This window comes from Ipomoea triloba, chromosome 5 (genome assembly GCF_003576645.1).
Source record: "Ipomoea triloba cultivar NCNSP0323 chromosome 5, ASM357664v1".
NCBI lineage: Eukaryota > Viridiplantae > Streptophyta > Magnoliopsida > Solanales > Convolvulaceae > Ipomoea > Ipomoea triloba.
Window position 1 is genome coordinate 2,014,615 of NC_044920.1, and position 14,812 is coordinate 2,029,426.

General features: G+C 32.6%; 1 protein-coding gene across 1 annotated transcript; it reads left to right on the forward strand.

Moving 5' to 3' along the window:
- The first annotated feature begins 11,645 nt into the window (after nucleotides 1-11,645).
- Nucleotides 11,646-14,696, forward strand: LOC116021037 (probable inactive receptor-like protein kinase At3g56050). The gene is made up of 6 exons (XM_031261634.1): nucleotides 11,646-12,082; nucleotides 12,168-12,231; nucleotides 12,719-13,164; nucleotides 13,379-13,569; nucleotides 13,665-13,797; nucleotides 14,012-14,696. Exons 1-6 carry the CDS (start codon nucleotides 12,004-12,006, stop codon nucleotides 14,575-14,577), a joined length of 1,479 nt encoding a protein of 492 aa, XP_031117494.1. The 5' UTR covers nucleotides 11,646-12,003; the 3' UTR covers nucleotides 14,578-14,696.
- The last annotated feature ends 116 nt before the right edge of the window (nucleotides 14,697-14,812 follow it).

Here is a 14,812-nt window from a genome sequence, read left to right on the forward strand (position 1 = left end):
TATGGTACGGTTAATTTTTTTTCTATTTAATTATTAAGTATATATTATTTTCTTAACTTAGGGTGAGATAAGTTAATTCATAGGCATCCAATAAAAATAAGGAATTTTATTGTTATGTTTTATTTGTAAAAATTTGAAAGTCAAAAGACCACGAGTGATCAATTTGAAAGTTTAGGATTAAACGCGACAAAATCACTATACTCAGAGGACCTATATGGTATTAACTTTTATTTATAAATTTGACAACTATCACGTCAGTATTTGTAGATTATTTTAGGTTCAATTGCATTATTTTCACTAGTACACAAATGAATTTTAACTTCGTTTTTTTGGACCATTTAACATCGGTTAAAAAGAGACATTGCATAATAAACATACAACATCGGTTAGGGACTCGGATCAATTGCAATATTTTTAAATTTGATAGTCTAATTTATTTTTAAATTTGATAGTCTAATTGCAGTTCCGTTTGTAATGCTGTATTTAACTCTCATTCCAATATGATATTACCTCAAAACAAAATAATGGCAACTAAATATCATAGTAAAGAACTTTTGTATTGTCATCTTATTTAATTAGCATTTGTCAGCAAAAACCGACGAAAAGGATCAAATGCACAGATGTTAATAAGACTAAGGGGTTAAAATTAAGACTTTATTGTTACCAAATCAATTATTCAACTAATTCAGTTGAGTTGCAATTTTTATGTGATTAACTTTAATTTTTGATACAGTTTGATAATATCACAATTTTAATCTTTTATTTCTAGTTAAAAATTATTTATAAATAATATATTTAATGATATTTTCTAAACAGAAAGTCCACCAAATTATTATTTATTATATTGTTTATAAACATTTTAACAAGAAAAGGCCAAGATTATGAGATTATCGAATTGTTTTAAAAGTTAATGTTAGTTTAAGAAAATTATAATAAAGAATCAAATATGATTGTATCAATAAAGTTATTAGACTAAATGTGATCAAATTAAAATTGATGACTAAATATAATAATGACACAATAATTGTGGAACTAATTAAAAATGAAATTTGAAAAATTACATGAAGAAGAAAAATCAAATGATGCTCTTTCAAACGTAACAAAGGAGTTTAACTTTAGTGTTTTCTATTTTATGAGTGGTTTTTTTGGTACCATGATTTGTTTGTGTTTGAAAGGCACATTGGACATTAAAACAAAGTTGTAGGTCAATTATTTTGGAAAAACTCTATCAATATTTATTCAGTAGTTATACCGTGGACCATAGGTCATGGCTGATACTGCAGTTGTGTTGAAAGGAACCTGCAGTTGTGCGGAACAGAGGCCGTCTCATCCGTCTGGAGCTGCAGTTGTGTTGAATTGATACTGTAGTTGTGTTGAATTGATACTGCAGTTGCGTTGAACGGATGAACGACCTCTGTTCCGCGCAACCGCAGATTCCTTTCAACACAACTGCAGTATCAGTTTAACACAACTGCAATATTCGTTCAACACAACTGCAATATCAGTCATGATCATGGTCCACAGTATAATTTGCGATATTTATTGCTTCATATTTAATAATTAAGAATAATGATGTTTTCACTTTTTAGAGTCCTAGTAGTGTAATCTTAATGAGTTTTATTTTTCATAAGATTTTTATGTTTTAGGAGATGAAGGGATGAGATATAGCTTTTGAGTTTTACACAAAGAGTTAGGTTTTTGTCAAAAAATATAGAGGAAAAAGAAAGAAAAGTCACCCGTGTAACCAACTTGCATGCCTAATGGTTGATTGCATTTGGTGCGCCCATTGAGTGTGTTGGAGTGATTGTAATTTGGTGTCAACTCTGAGTTTTGTTTTTTGTTTTTTAAATTATTTTTATTAATTTTGAATCTTAAATGTCTATGTGGTAGTTGGCATCCAAAAAAATCTCAAAATTTGTATATTTATTGTCTACATGTGAATCGACGGATTCTATCATGCATTAAAAAAGAGTATATATATTAATGATCATTTTGGTCCCTCGACAATGTCGTGATTATAAAATTGGTCATCAACAATCAATTTTAACTAATTAAATCTTCAGATAATTGATTCCGTAATCAATTTGGTCCTCAATCAGTTTGACAAAGGACCAATTTGGTAATTATGGCATAGTCGATGGATTCAAATGGTCATTAATTCTTTATTAATTAAATACAGAAAGAATAAGTCAATTATGAGATTAATATTAGATGATAAAATTAAACGAAATAAATATAACACTACTCTAGCTTTTAAATAAACACTTAATAATGTTATATGTAATAAGGTAGCATGCATAAAAGTTTTTGTGGCATTTAATGAACTTACTAATTAAACTTTGAGCAGTAGTTGAGGTTTGTTGGCGATATAAAGAGGGGAAAGAAACTTAGGACATCAAATCATCAATGCTCATTAAAAACACACGGACTTATTGGTCTTTGGCTATTCTAGGACGGCCATCGTCTTTTTTTAATTTATAACTAATAAAACCGTAGACCAAGAGGTTAATGGTCTTCATCTCTAGCCGGAGATCAAAACATAAGAGAATGGATTTTTCTTTTTTCTTTAAAAAAAAAAGATTTAATTGTCACATAACTGGGAATCGGGATAATATGTCTCTTTAATTTCGATTTAATTGTAAGATTTTAAATTGTTTAGAAAATCAATTGCAGATTTTTTAGATGAATGATCCCATTACAGTTTAATAAAAAAGATTAACATTCTAACCAACTTAATTAGTAGGGGTTGCCCCTCATTATATCGGTTTTATCTCAGAGTATAATTGATAACAATATATTATATGTATAATAAACTAATAAAGTAGCGAGAAGACAATATAGATAAAGAGAGAAAAATTACTATTTTTTTTTAGTGCACGTACTCTAACCGTATTATTGATCATTCAATAATATGTGTGTGTGAGAGAGAGAAAATGATCATATGACAACTTGTTCCTAAAAAATAACTAAGAATTAACCAGGTTTATTAGTGGTTCTAAAGCAACGAGGGGAAATATTATAGTGACATTTTATTAAAACAATTGATCATGTTTTTTTAAAAAAAAAAAAAAAAAACAAAAAACAATTGATCATAATATAATGAATCCAAAACACCAATATGAATCAAAATATCAAAATAAAAATCTAAAAGTACTAATCCAAACTTAAAAATCGGATTACCAATAAGATGTGATGATACCCGTTTTTAATTAAGGAATGTTTTTTTAATTGAAGGGATAATTAAATCTCATAATTGTATTTTAAAAAGTTGTCAACCACATAGTAACTATGATTTTGATTCTCATTCCTGATGTGTAAACACATGAACCAAACACATTGCACCATTAATATGGGCTCGACAAAAAAAGTATTGACAAGAATCGAATTCATGACCTTTTGATATGAGAATCATACTCATCCAACTCCGCTCCTGGTATGCATTTTATTAAAAATAACATTACATTCAAATTTGAAAAAAAAAAATTTCATAATAATTTGTTTAAAAAAATGTTGACTAGAATAATCCATTAAAAATATGTTAACTAAAATAAGAATTTCTGACTGTTAAAGTGAATCATTCAACATGTCATGTGTTTTGCCATTTTCTCGTTGGATTTGCATATGTAATTGTCAGCATTTTGATTAGTGCCTCTGCAGGCTTTCTCAACCAATACATTTTTTATTTTGAGTAATGTTACAAATTTTTCTTAAAAATTTTCTCTCTTGAGGTGACATAATCTTATTAGTAATTATATTTATTTTTAGTTAGTGGTGAAATTAGTTAATTCATTGACACTCAATGAATGAAATTCATCTCATGAAGAGAAAGTTCGGAGGAAAAGATCAAAAGGGAAATTAAAATAGCATTTTCCTTTAATTTTTTTAATTTCTATTTACATAAAAAATTGTGAAATTTAGAAGGTGCTTGGAGAATAATTTTGACCTATTGGTGTTATTCAACTATTATAATTTCACTATCATCATTTAAATTGCTCTAATTTCATATTTTTTCATATTAACATTTATTATCAATTTATTTCTCTTTTTTGTTTAAGCAACTAAATTTTTAAAAGAACAAAAAAGGAGATGAATAAAATGATAAACAATTAATGGCATAATAATCAAAAGAAATAACACCCATTCAATTTATTTTAAAAATATTTTTTTAAAGGTCAATAAAAAAAAAAAGGAGAGCATTAAAAATAATGATAAATGAGTATATATGATATAACTTATAAGTGAATACAAATACATTATAAATTAAAATGGTTAGTAATACTTTATTTTAAATATATCTAAATTGTAGTTTAACAATTATTATTATTCTATCTATTATATTTTCAATGGAAAATAGAAACTAAAATGGATTATTGTTATAAGATATTAAGATTTCATAAATAATTAACTACATTGTAACAGAGTCAGTAGTACCAAAAAAAAAAAAAAAACATAATCATACCTTATAAAATGGAACACACATGATAATTTAATAAATAAATCACGCTTAATTAATAATATAAAATTTTTTTAACGAAGTTTGAGCAAAAAACTATTATTATGGTTAGTTAATTGTCAAATCAAAATATTTTTAAAACTTTTAATCAAATAATTAACTAATCACAATACGTGTCGATACGTATTTCTACCCTAAAAAATATCAATAATATTTTTTTTTGGTAAATTTAGCCGCGGGTCTTTCTCCGTCCGTTTAACGGTCCGGGTCCATCCGCATTCGCTCTGAGAGGCACCGGAACTGGCCCCAGGTTCTCCCGAAATTCTTTCCAACAAAGATAACTCACTTGCCACTTGAGCTACCCATTGAGTTTTGTATGCCAATGTATGTCAAATAATAAATATACCCAAAAAAAATTATAACCATCAGATCTAACAAAATCAACCGTCATAATTAGACCACATATCCACACCTAAAGACTAGTCTTTATATATATATATATATATATATATATATATATATATATATATATATAGGATCGCATTCAGGTGCGTACGGGCCGCCAAGGAGAGAACTGTAGAAGAATCGCAGCGCGCCATGTGTCCAGGATGTAGTTGCACCTAACGTTATAACTAAGTGCACCTAATGTTACAACTAGATGCACATAGGAACAAGGTAAATTACTTATACTTGTAAGTGAAAATAGGTGCACAGGTGCAAGTAAAATGTATTACAGGTGCAAGTAAATTGTGTTGGAAAAAATGGCATAAATGACATTTTAAGTGGTCATTTTGTGGTATAAATATGTAGGGTCCACATCCGATTTGGGTCGGGTCAAAGTGGATTCAGATTCTTTGTAGTGAGACGAAGAGATCAATATATTATACGCTCAAAATGGATAATGGGTGAATGAGAAATTGGTTCTCAAAGTAGGCCCATTGAGATGGAATTTGTGTGGGAAAAGCCTTTGTCCCACATTGGTTTGGGAAGAGGATTTCGCTCACTATAAATACAAGAGTCTTTTTAAGGCTAATTGACTTGTATGGCATAGAGGCTCTCTCTCGCGCGCAGGGGGTGCAAATCAAACCCCAAAATGAGTTCGAAAAGGCTTGAACTTGTGTGCGTGGGCACGAATGTTGTCCGACTGCGGGCATAAGTTATGCTAAAACTCCGAACGATTTTTCCATCTCAGGCCACTAGGCAGCGATGTAGACATGGGACGTCTCGAAGTATGGTTGCGCCTGCGAGAGCTGATCTCTCGCGATAGTAGCGCGCGTTAGCGGTATCTTTCGATGTCTCGCGGACAGCGTACTGTGCACAACTAAAGTAACCTCTCGAAGGCTATAATCTGGAACGACTATTCTCCTTCCACCGTGACTGTTCAGGAGATCAATTCAGGATGTTACAGAATTTATTTCGTATTTATTCTGATCATAACATCTAGAATTAATCTCTTGTTAGTGGGTGGTTAAATAGGGAGTTAGTGGGAGATTAAAGTCTTGTTAGTGGGAGAAGGTTACAAGGCCAAAATTGAATGTCATGTTGAATGCCATTAATCCCTTCCTCTACTATAAATTACTAGGTTGAGCAGGAGATTTACACACGTAAGAAAACTGGTTTTTGCACCTCGAAACTCTACTCTCCCTTCGTTCTAGCTACTTGTGTTCATCCCACGTTCTCGTTCGCTGGATCCAAGTTTGTGTGCTCAAACGGCGGATCATAGCACGTTTTATCCTGGGAAACCTAGGCCGCAACGTTCCAGCACCCCGTGAGGCGGTAAATAAGGTTTTAAGGACAGAGGCAACTCGACTCGTGCTTACAACTACCCCAAAAGTCCGTTCTTCACCGTCCCTTGTATTCCAGGTTTATCTAACCTTTGTTGTAGGTTTAAATTCCTGAAATTTTTCTTGTAATATTTGTTTTAGTGGATTTTCTATTTTCGTCCAATTTCTTGGGTATTTCGAGAATTGTTTCCCAACAAATTGTACACTGAGCATCAATACTAAGTGCACCTAACGTTATAACTAGGTGCACCTAATATAATGTTATAATTAGGTGCACCTAGGTTGCACACAGGTGCATGAATATTAACAAGGTAAATTACTTGCACTGGTAAGTTAAGATAGGTGCACTTGTAAGTGAAACTAAGTGCACTTATAACACAGTTACTTGCACCAAAGTTCGAGTTATTTACAAAAAATGTCACCGCATCGTTTTTTAAACTTACATCTGATTCGTTGATCTGAATACGTGGACGGCTGTGAAGCGTTCTCATTTCCTTCTTGGGCGGCAGTTCGCATGGGAACGCGCCACTATATATATATATATAGAGAGAGACACACACATAAAATAAATTAGAAATAACTTCCGGCCAAATTGATCAAATAATTGACTTAATAATTACAATGTTCCAATTACATCTCTCTGTACGAGTTGTTTATTGCTTCATGCAAAACGCTTCTACTAGAAGATGTGGTAAATGATTTTTCTTTTTAATATTAGTGGTAAATGTTTTCCTAATACATTAAAACACTGTTAGCTTTTTTCAACAATATCCGTTACCTTAAGCAATATATATATTAGATCCATACTGCCATACGGAATATTAAATTCTAAACCGTTGCATGCGTCGTCGTTTACGACAAAATCTCAGTGATGAAAAAGTCTAAAAATTTAGATAAGATAAAACGATAATGCCAAATTAATAAAATCATTAAAAAAATATAGAAATTAAAGACCCATATATATGTTTTGCAAGTTATGTTTGTCGTTCTCAATTGATCACCGTTCGTCACGTAATAAAATGTGTCCATTATATAACATTTTTTACGATATTAATAATACCAGGGACAGTGTGTACTTAATTGTATCGAATATTGTCGATATTTTGCAATGCATATAATTACATACGTATAACATATTTAGTTATATTTGGTACTATCGCCCTTAATTGTATCGAATATTGTCAATATTTTGCAATGCATACAATTACACGTATAACATATTTAGTTATATTTGGTACTATCGCTGCAGTAAAAAATGTTCATTATTATATAAAGATTTTGATAATTGAACGGAGTGTTCGGTTTCAACTAAAAGTCGCGTACACTAAGTTAAAGTATACTCCATACTCTCCATGTGTACTATCCCCTAATCTGCGCGAGCCAAATACTTTTGAACCATGCATGACTTTTCGTTTATCAAATTGAAGATTTTATTTCGTTTTGATTAAAGATTTGAATTGATAGTTGGATTACGCATTTATTATTATATATATATGTTAAAATGTTTTTTTTTACTATGAATTATAAATAATTAACTTATAATTTATTTTAGGTAGTTGACTGTAAATGTAAAAGCATTTATAAGGGATAATGTTATACGCACTCAAATTTTACATTTATTAAATTATTAAAGTGGTTTCATTTGATTAATTTAATTTACAATTCATTAATTCACTATTTGATTAGTTTGACCTAATTTAAAGGTTCTAACCCCTCATGTTTGAAAGACGGGTGAAGTAAGTAAATCACGAATTTACAGAATGTACCACAACTGCCATACAACAACCCTTAAATAGTCTACAATAAAGTCAAATCCATACATCATTTTTGATCATTGGTAGGATTTGAACTTGCACCCTACGATTGCTAGAAAAATAAAACTTAATTATATATGAACTTATTTTGATTTGACTGATAAGTTTGACTTGTGTCCCGATACATTTCAATTAATTAATTTAATACCCAAAATTGTCCTCGACTATAGTGGTTTTTCTCAATTTTTTCCTAAACGACTTTGGCCTCATAAAGTAGTCCCAGACTTTTGTGTTATCGCTCAAAATTGTCCTCCGTTAGTTAAGGTGTCAAATATGTGTTAAGTACACGGGCAATATAGTCATTTCATATTTAATTCTTCTCCTTCCTCTACTCAAACGATCTTCAGCCGCCACAGCAACGACAGCCCCCATTTTCCTTCACCGTCTTGTTGAAACAGAAAATAGATATTATTTTAGAATAACTATAAACTAACTACGCATTCAACAAAAATTATTGCCACTACTACATGAAATGACTATATTGCCCCTGTACTTAACACACATTTGACACCTTAACTAACAGAGGACAATTTTGAGCGATAACACAAAAGTTTGGGACTACTTTATGAGGCCAAAGTCGTTTAGGACAAAATTGAGAAAAACCACTATTAGTAACTCATTAATTTAGTGATTGTGATTTGTGAACTTAGATTTTTTGTTGATGGGGTGTATTTTTTTTTTTTTGAATACTACTAACTCTATTAGAATGCATATCTGTTCATAACTACTTTCTCAACCTATTGAAGCACAAGAGTCATATTACCTACACTGAGGTTCGAACCCATCACCTCCCGTATAAAAAGAAGGGTTTGATACCACTAGACTACAAAGTCCTTGGCTATTGATGGGGTGTATAGGTGAATTAGTATCACACGATATTATATTCTATAGTTTGTCAAAGTGGGGCATGTGTTTCTCCTTTTGTAGGTAATAAATTGACAAATCCATCAAAAAATTAGTAAATTACTTGGAATTAGTTATTAGCCAATTGCATTCTTTACTCTTTTGGAGGTTAGTTTAGTTTGGAATATGAGTATCTAGTATCTTCTATTATTATCATTTTGTGTAATGAATATTAATAGTGGAAGTAAATTAATCTATATAATTTAAAAATCATATAATTATATAGAAGTAGTTATATTTTCACTTTTGATCATTATAATTTTCACTTTTGATCATCACTTTTAAAACTTGTGATATGTAATTATATATAATTAGCTACTAAATTTGGTCATTAGAATATTAACTGTGGTAAGTAATATAGCTTGTTACTTTATTATGTTGGAATCACTGTTGCAAAAATCGGTCGCCTAACACCTAACTCGTAACTCGCCCAACTCGACAGAGTTAGCCGAGTTAGCTCGGGCGAGTCGGCATTGTTAATTTTTTTTATTATATTTATATATATTTAAATTTATTTATTTATATAAATAATAGAAGTAAGATATATATATATATATATACATGTTCAGGTGTGGCCGCGCCTTTACGTGCGGCCGTGCGGTTTACACCACTCAATGTTACGAAATACACCACTCAATGTATTGAGTGGTGTATTTCGTAACATTGAGTGGTGCATTTATTAACATTGAGTGGTGTAAACCGCACGGCCGCACGTAAAAGCGCGGCCACATTTGAATAAATAAATAAATATATATATATATATATATATATATATATATATATATATATATATATATATATATATATATGACATACACCCACACACATGCACTATTTTTTTTTATTTTTATAGGCGGTGCCTAGGCGCTAGTCTACCGCCCGACTAGCGCCTAGCGCCTACTGTAACCATGGTTGGAATAAAGACTATTGAATTACTTTGGCTCTTTGGTTACAACCCATAAGTTCTTCCCAAAAGTTGAATCTCTAACCCAAGTGCTCTCCACGCCCCGGCCTAACAGAGCATATGTAAATTATGGTAACTCAGCTAGACACAGAGATTAGACATTTTATCATTTATCGGAAGATATACGAGATTTGCTCAATTAGAATTAAATTTACTTTGGTAAACATATTTATAAACAAACGAATAAAAATCTAAATTGAATGATCTCTAGTTTTTTTTTTTTTTTTTTTTTGGAATACTACTAACTCTATTACAATGCAGTATCTGTTCATAACTATTTTCTCAACCTATTGAAACACAAGAGCCAGTATTGCCTCCACTGAGGCTCGAACCCACCACCTCCCATCTCTAGTTAGGAATCCTATGAACTTGATATACAAATCTTTTACTACTCACTTAAATGAATATATGCTTTTTGTTCGCAATTGATGCTATAAAAGTTGTCTAGTTTAGATTCTTGTAATGTTTTTGTTTTGTTTTTTTTTTTTTATTCGTTGTAGGGATAAGGATCAAATAACCAGTAAGCCCTTGAATTATTTATAAAAATGTAATTAGATTATTAAACTACAAAATTAAAAGCTACAAATACATCCCAAAACATAGAGAAAAGAATGCAATAATCGTTTTGAATTCTTATTATAGGTTAACATCATGTGTGCTGATGATTTGGATGTCACTTCATAATATCTTGTGGAATATTATTATTATTATTATTATTATTATTATTATTATTATTACAAACACAAAAATAAATTATTAATTTTTTTAAAGAGAGAATTGTTGCCGGTAGCTAGCTCTCCCCATTGCCATATCAATCCGAATCAAGCTAGGCAAAAAATTTACCTCCACAAAAAAAATTAAAAAAAAAAATCTTCGTCCCACAAAAGCACTAACGTCTCCATCCCAGTGCAAGGACGATGCTTGCACGTGGCTCCTTTGCCTTCGCCCCTAGGAAGGGTTGAAGGTGTCGTCGTCTTCGTTCCTACCCGGGGTAGGGATGAAGAAGGAGGATATCATGACAAACTTAAATTTTTTATTTTATAGTTTTTTATGTTAATAATAATAATAATAATAATAATATTATTATTATTATTATTATTATGCTAAGTAGGATCTAAATCAACGCAATATTATTATTTGACATACAAATTATTTATAACTTAATGTTTACCTGTAATAACATGTCAAAATAACTTGATTACATTTCATTTTTCAAATTCAAAAATGTATCTTAAATATTTGGTAACTCAATAGTCTAATTACGCTTTTCTTAATACTTTATGGATGTTACTCATCCTTATCCCTTGATTCCCTTCATTATATCTATATAAAAAAAAAATAAATAAAAAATCTGCTGCGACCTCATGAGAATGATTCAAAACGAATCTATAGATTTGTCATTGCAACATGATAATTGATAGCCTAATGGCACAACATTATTTAATTAATATAATTAAAGGCCCAAAGTGGAATTATGAGAACTTTAAAGGGCTGAAGTGAGATGACAAAAGAATAAACTTCCAATCATTACTTCTTCATTGTCCTACAGGAACCCATAAAAGAGACAATTTTTCGAGACTTGAAAAGTCACAGCCAGCATAACATCTTTGAATCTTCTTCTTCTAAACTTTTTTTTTTTTAAATCCCTCAAAAATTTCCAGATAAATGCAATGCAAAAATTATTATTAGTACACACACCCCCCCAAAAAAAAAAAAAACTCTTAAATATTTTGATTGTTTTTGAAGTCAAAACGCCAAAGTCTTTCTCCTTTGTAGGTAGTACCTAATTTTTTGTGTACTCCCTACGCGGTTTCGATCGGACTCGACTTCTGGGTTACGTTAATTAGGTTGGACGCACTCGAAACTTTCATTTTTGGCTGTCATTTTTAACTCCATCCCGAGCTTTTTCTGTGTCTGGGTGTTTTTCGGTTGACGAGGTTGTCTGTCTCTCATTTCTCAACTCGGTTTTAGCTGAGTCGACTCGCTGGTTGGTTCAGGGAATTGTTCTTGTTCTTGGTTCAGTTTGATGTTTATTGATATTAGATTGGTGAAACAAATCTGGGTCTGCTTTTTGATGCTGAGGAAATGAAAGGGTACTTGAGATTGGTTGTGCTGTTTTTGGTTTTTCAGAATTTGGGCTTTTGTTGGTCTCTCAAGGATGAAGGTATGACAATTCTTGGTTTTGGAGAATCATATGATGTTTTTTGTTGTTTTTAAGGTTTGAGGTTGAGATGTAATATATGTTGTAGGACTGGGCATGCTGAGATCCAAGGAGAAAGTGGGTAATGATCCATTTGAGGCTTTCATGGCTCTGTAAGCTTTTCTTCTGTCACTTATTTCCAGTTTTTTCACATGAATTATTAGCATAAAATTGGAGAATTTATTTTATATTTTCCATTTTCTTGATTCTGTGATGCATATTCTAGTCTTCCAAGGTGTATTGTGATTGGGGATTTATAGATAACATCAGAATTGTGTGTGTGTGTGTGTGCGTTTTTATTTTTTATTTTTTTATTTTTTTAATCTGATTGAAATTCTAATGTTGTCCCATTATGAACCTATGATAGTTCAGAAGAACTGAGTTATGTATTTGGGATTAGTTTGGTTCAGTTGTAATGGTATCTTGTCTTAGGTTGTCTGTTTATAATGGCAATGTTATGATGTATTAGGTTTTTTTTTTTGTTCTATGGACTATAGAGGATGTGTAGTGTTTAGATATGTCTTCTTGCTTTTTAAGGTCTATAGTGGATGGCTTTCATAGTTCTTACTATGGTCATCTTGTTTGTTTTTGTTCTTGTAGGATAACGACGAAATTCAAGAGCATAGCTCCTAGAAAATTGAAGGAAAAAGTACCTCGTGGCCGGAGGGAATTTCGTATTCCAGATGCACTAGCACGGGCACCAGCACCGGCACCAGAACTTTCGCCTTCTCCATCTCCATCACCGAGCTCATTTAGGCCATTTGCTGTACCTCCACCGCCTTCTGTTGTGCCAAAGATTGCCCCTCCCGAGCCTCCTCCTCCCGTTTCCTCTGTTGCCCCGGGTTCAGTTCCTCCTTCTACTGCCACTCCTCGAAATGAGAGAAAGAAGCATAGCAAAATCTTGATATTGGCTGCAGTGGTCGGGGGTTCTGTTTTGCTTGTAGTTTCCGCTATTGGAATAGTGTTCTGTCAACGGAATAAGATGGCTGTTGTCAAGCCTTGGGCTACGGGAATAAGCGGGCAGCTGCAGAAAGCTTTTGTTACTGGTAAGTTCTCTTTAATTCGCATCTGTTTAACCATATCAAATTTAAATCTTTTCATTTTTGGGATGAAGTTATATACTTATATCAATCGATCCTGTCGTCTTGAAGCTTATATGAACGGATTAGTTCCATCTTGTTCTTTAGTTCATCGAGATAAACACAAAGCTCTTTAAGAACACCACTGAATAACTTCTTAACTCGTTCTGCTTTTAATCAGGTCTGCCAAAGCTTAGGAGATCAGAACTCGAGACAGCGTGTGAAGATTTCAGCAACGTGATTGGCTCCTCATCGGTTTACACATTATACAAGGGCACGTTGTCGAGTGGAGTTGAAATAGCCGTGCTATCGCTTACCATGGAATCTGCTAAGGATTGGTCTAGAGATCAAGAAGCACAGTTCAGACATAAGGTATACCTTTTGTGCTTCCGGTTTTAAGTATCAGTCGATCCCATTTCCTTCCCCATCTATCGGTTTTTTAGATTTCTGTCTTGTCGTGGTTTCAGATTGAAACACTATCGAAAGTAAACCACAAGAACTTTGTGAATCTCATTGGATATTGCGAGGAAGACGAACCTTTCACGAGAATGATGGTTTTTGAGTATGCTCCAAATGGGAACCTTTTTGAACATTTGCACAGTAAGTACTTTGCTTTCTTCAACTTGTTTGATATTCTATGCCTCAGCAATGACTATGGGGCATTTGCTCTTTTTCCGATTTCATTTTGTATGTTAAGCATATATAATATAGATGTTTAGTCTTAGTATCAGTGTATAAGCTTTTAGTTGAGATAGAACACGTCTTTCAGTTCTATAATTGTTTACAAGAACTATACTTCGTGTGTGAACCGCAGTTAGGGAGGCCGAACACTTGGATTGGGCAATGCGAATGAGGATCATGATGGGCATGGCGTATTGTCTCGAGCACCTTCACAACTTGACGCCCCCGCTCTTCCTCAGAAACATGAATTCCTCGAGTGTACACCTCTCGAACGACTACGCGGCCAAGATGTCCGACTTTGTGTTCTGGAGTGAGTCGGCCGCGGGCGAGATGCATTCGAATGCAGCGAGTAACGTGTACAGCTTCGGCGTCATTCTGTTCGAGATGATGACGGGTCGGCTACCTTACTCCGACAGCACCAGCTCTCTCGAAGACTGGGCGTCGCACTACCTTAGAGGAGGGCAATCTATGCGCGAAATGGCGGACCCCACTTTAGATTCTTTCCAAGAGGATCAGATCAATAGAATTGGGGAAGTAATTAGGTTATGTGTTCATCCTCAGCCAAGACAAAGGCCAGCCATGAGAGAAGTTAGTGCTAGGTTGAGAGAAATAACTGAGATAGGACCTGATGGAGCAATCCCTAAAGTTTCTCCTCTTTGGTGGGCAGAGCTAGAGATTATATCTAGTGAGACATCTTAGGGGATAACTTTTAGGCGATGTCTAGTTTATGGGAGGTCAGATTCCTTCCGAAATGTAATATGAGATTAAGAAAATGTAAGATTTTTTTTTTTTTTGTATGTTTGATTAATTTTTTTGTTTTTTTGTTTTTAAATGCATGAAGCCCTCACTATCCTTGTAGGGTAGGCCAAAATTGTAAATAGTAAAATATGGGAAAGATCGGTAGACTTTTCTCCTTTTTTTTTTTTTTTTTTTT

Bases quoted from the DNA above. Each gene is read 5' to 3' on its own strand.
- LOC116021037 (XM_031261634.1), top strand. From the start codon at position 12,004: ATGAAAGGGTACTTGAGATTGGTTGTGCTGTTTTTGGTTTTTCAGAAT. The intron at 12,232-12,718 runs GTAAGCTTTTCT...TTGTTCTTGTAG, and splicing joins TTTGAGGCTTTCATGGCTCT to GATAACGACGAAATTCAAGA. The intron at 13,165-13,378 runs GTAAGTTCTCTT...GCTTTTAATCAG, and splicing joins GCAGAAAGCTTTTGTTACTG to GTCTGCCAAAGCTTAGGAGA.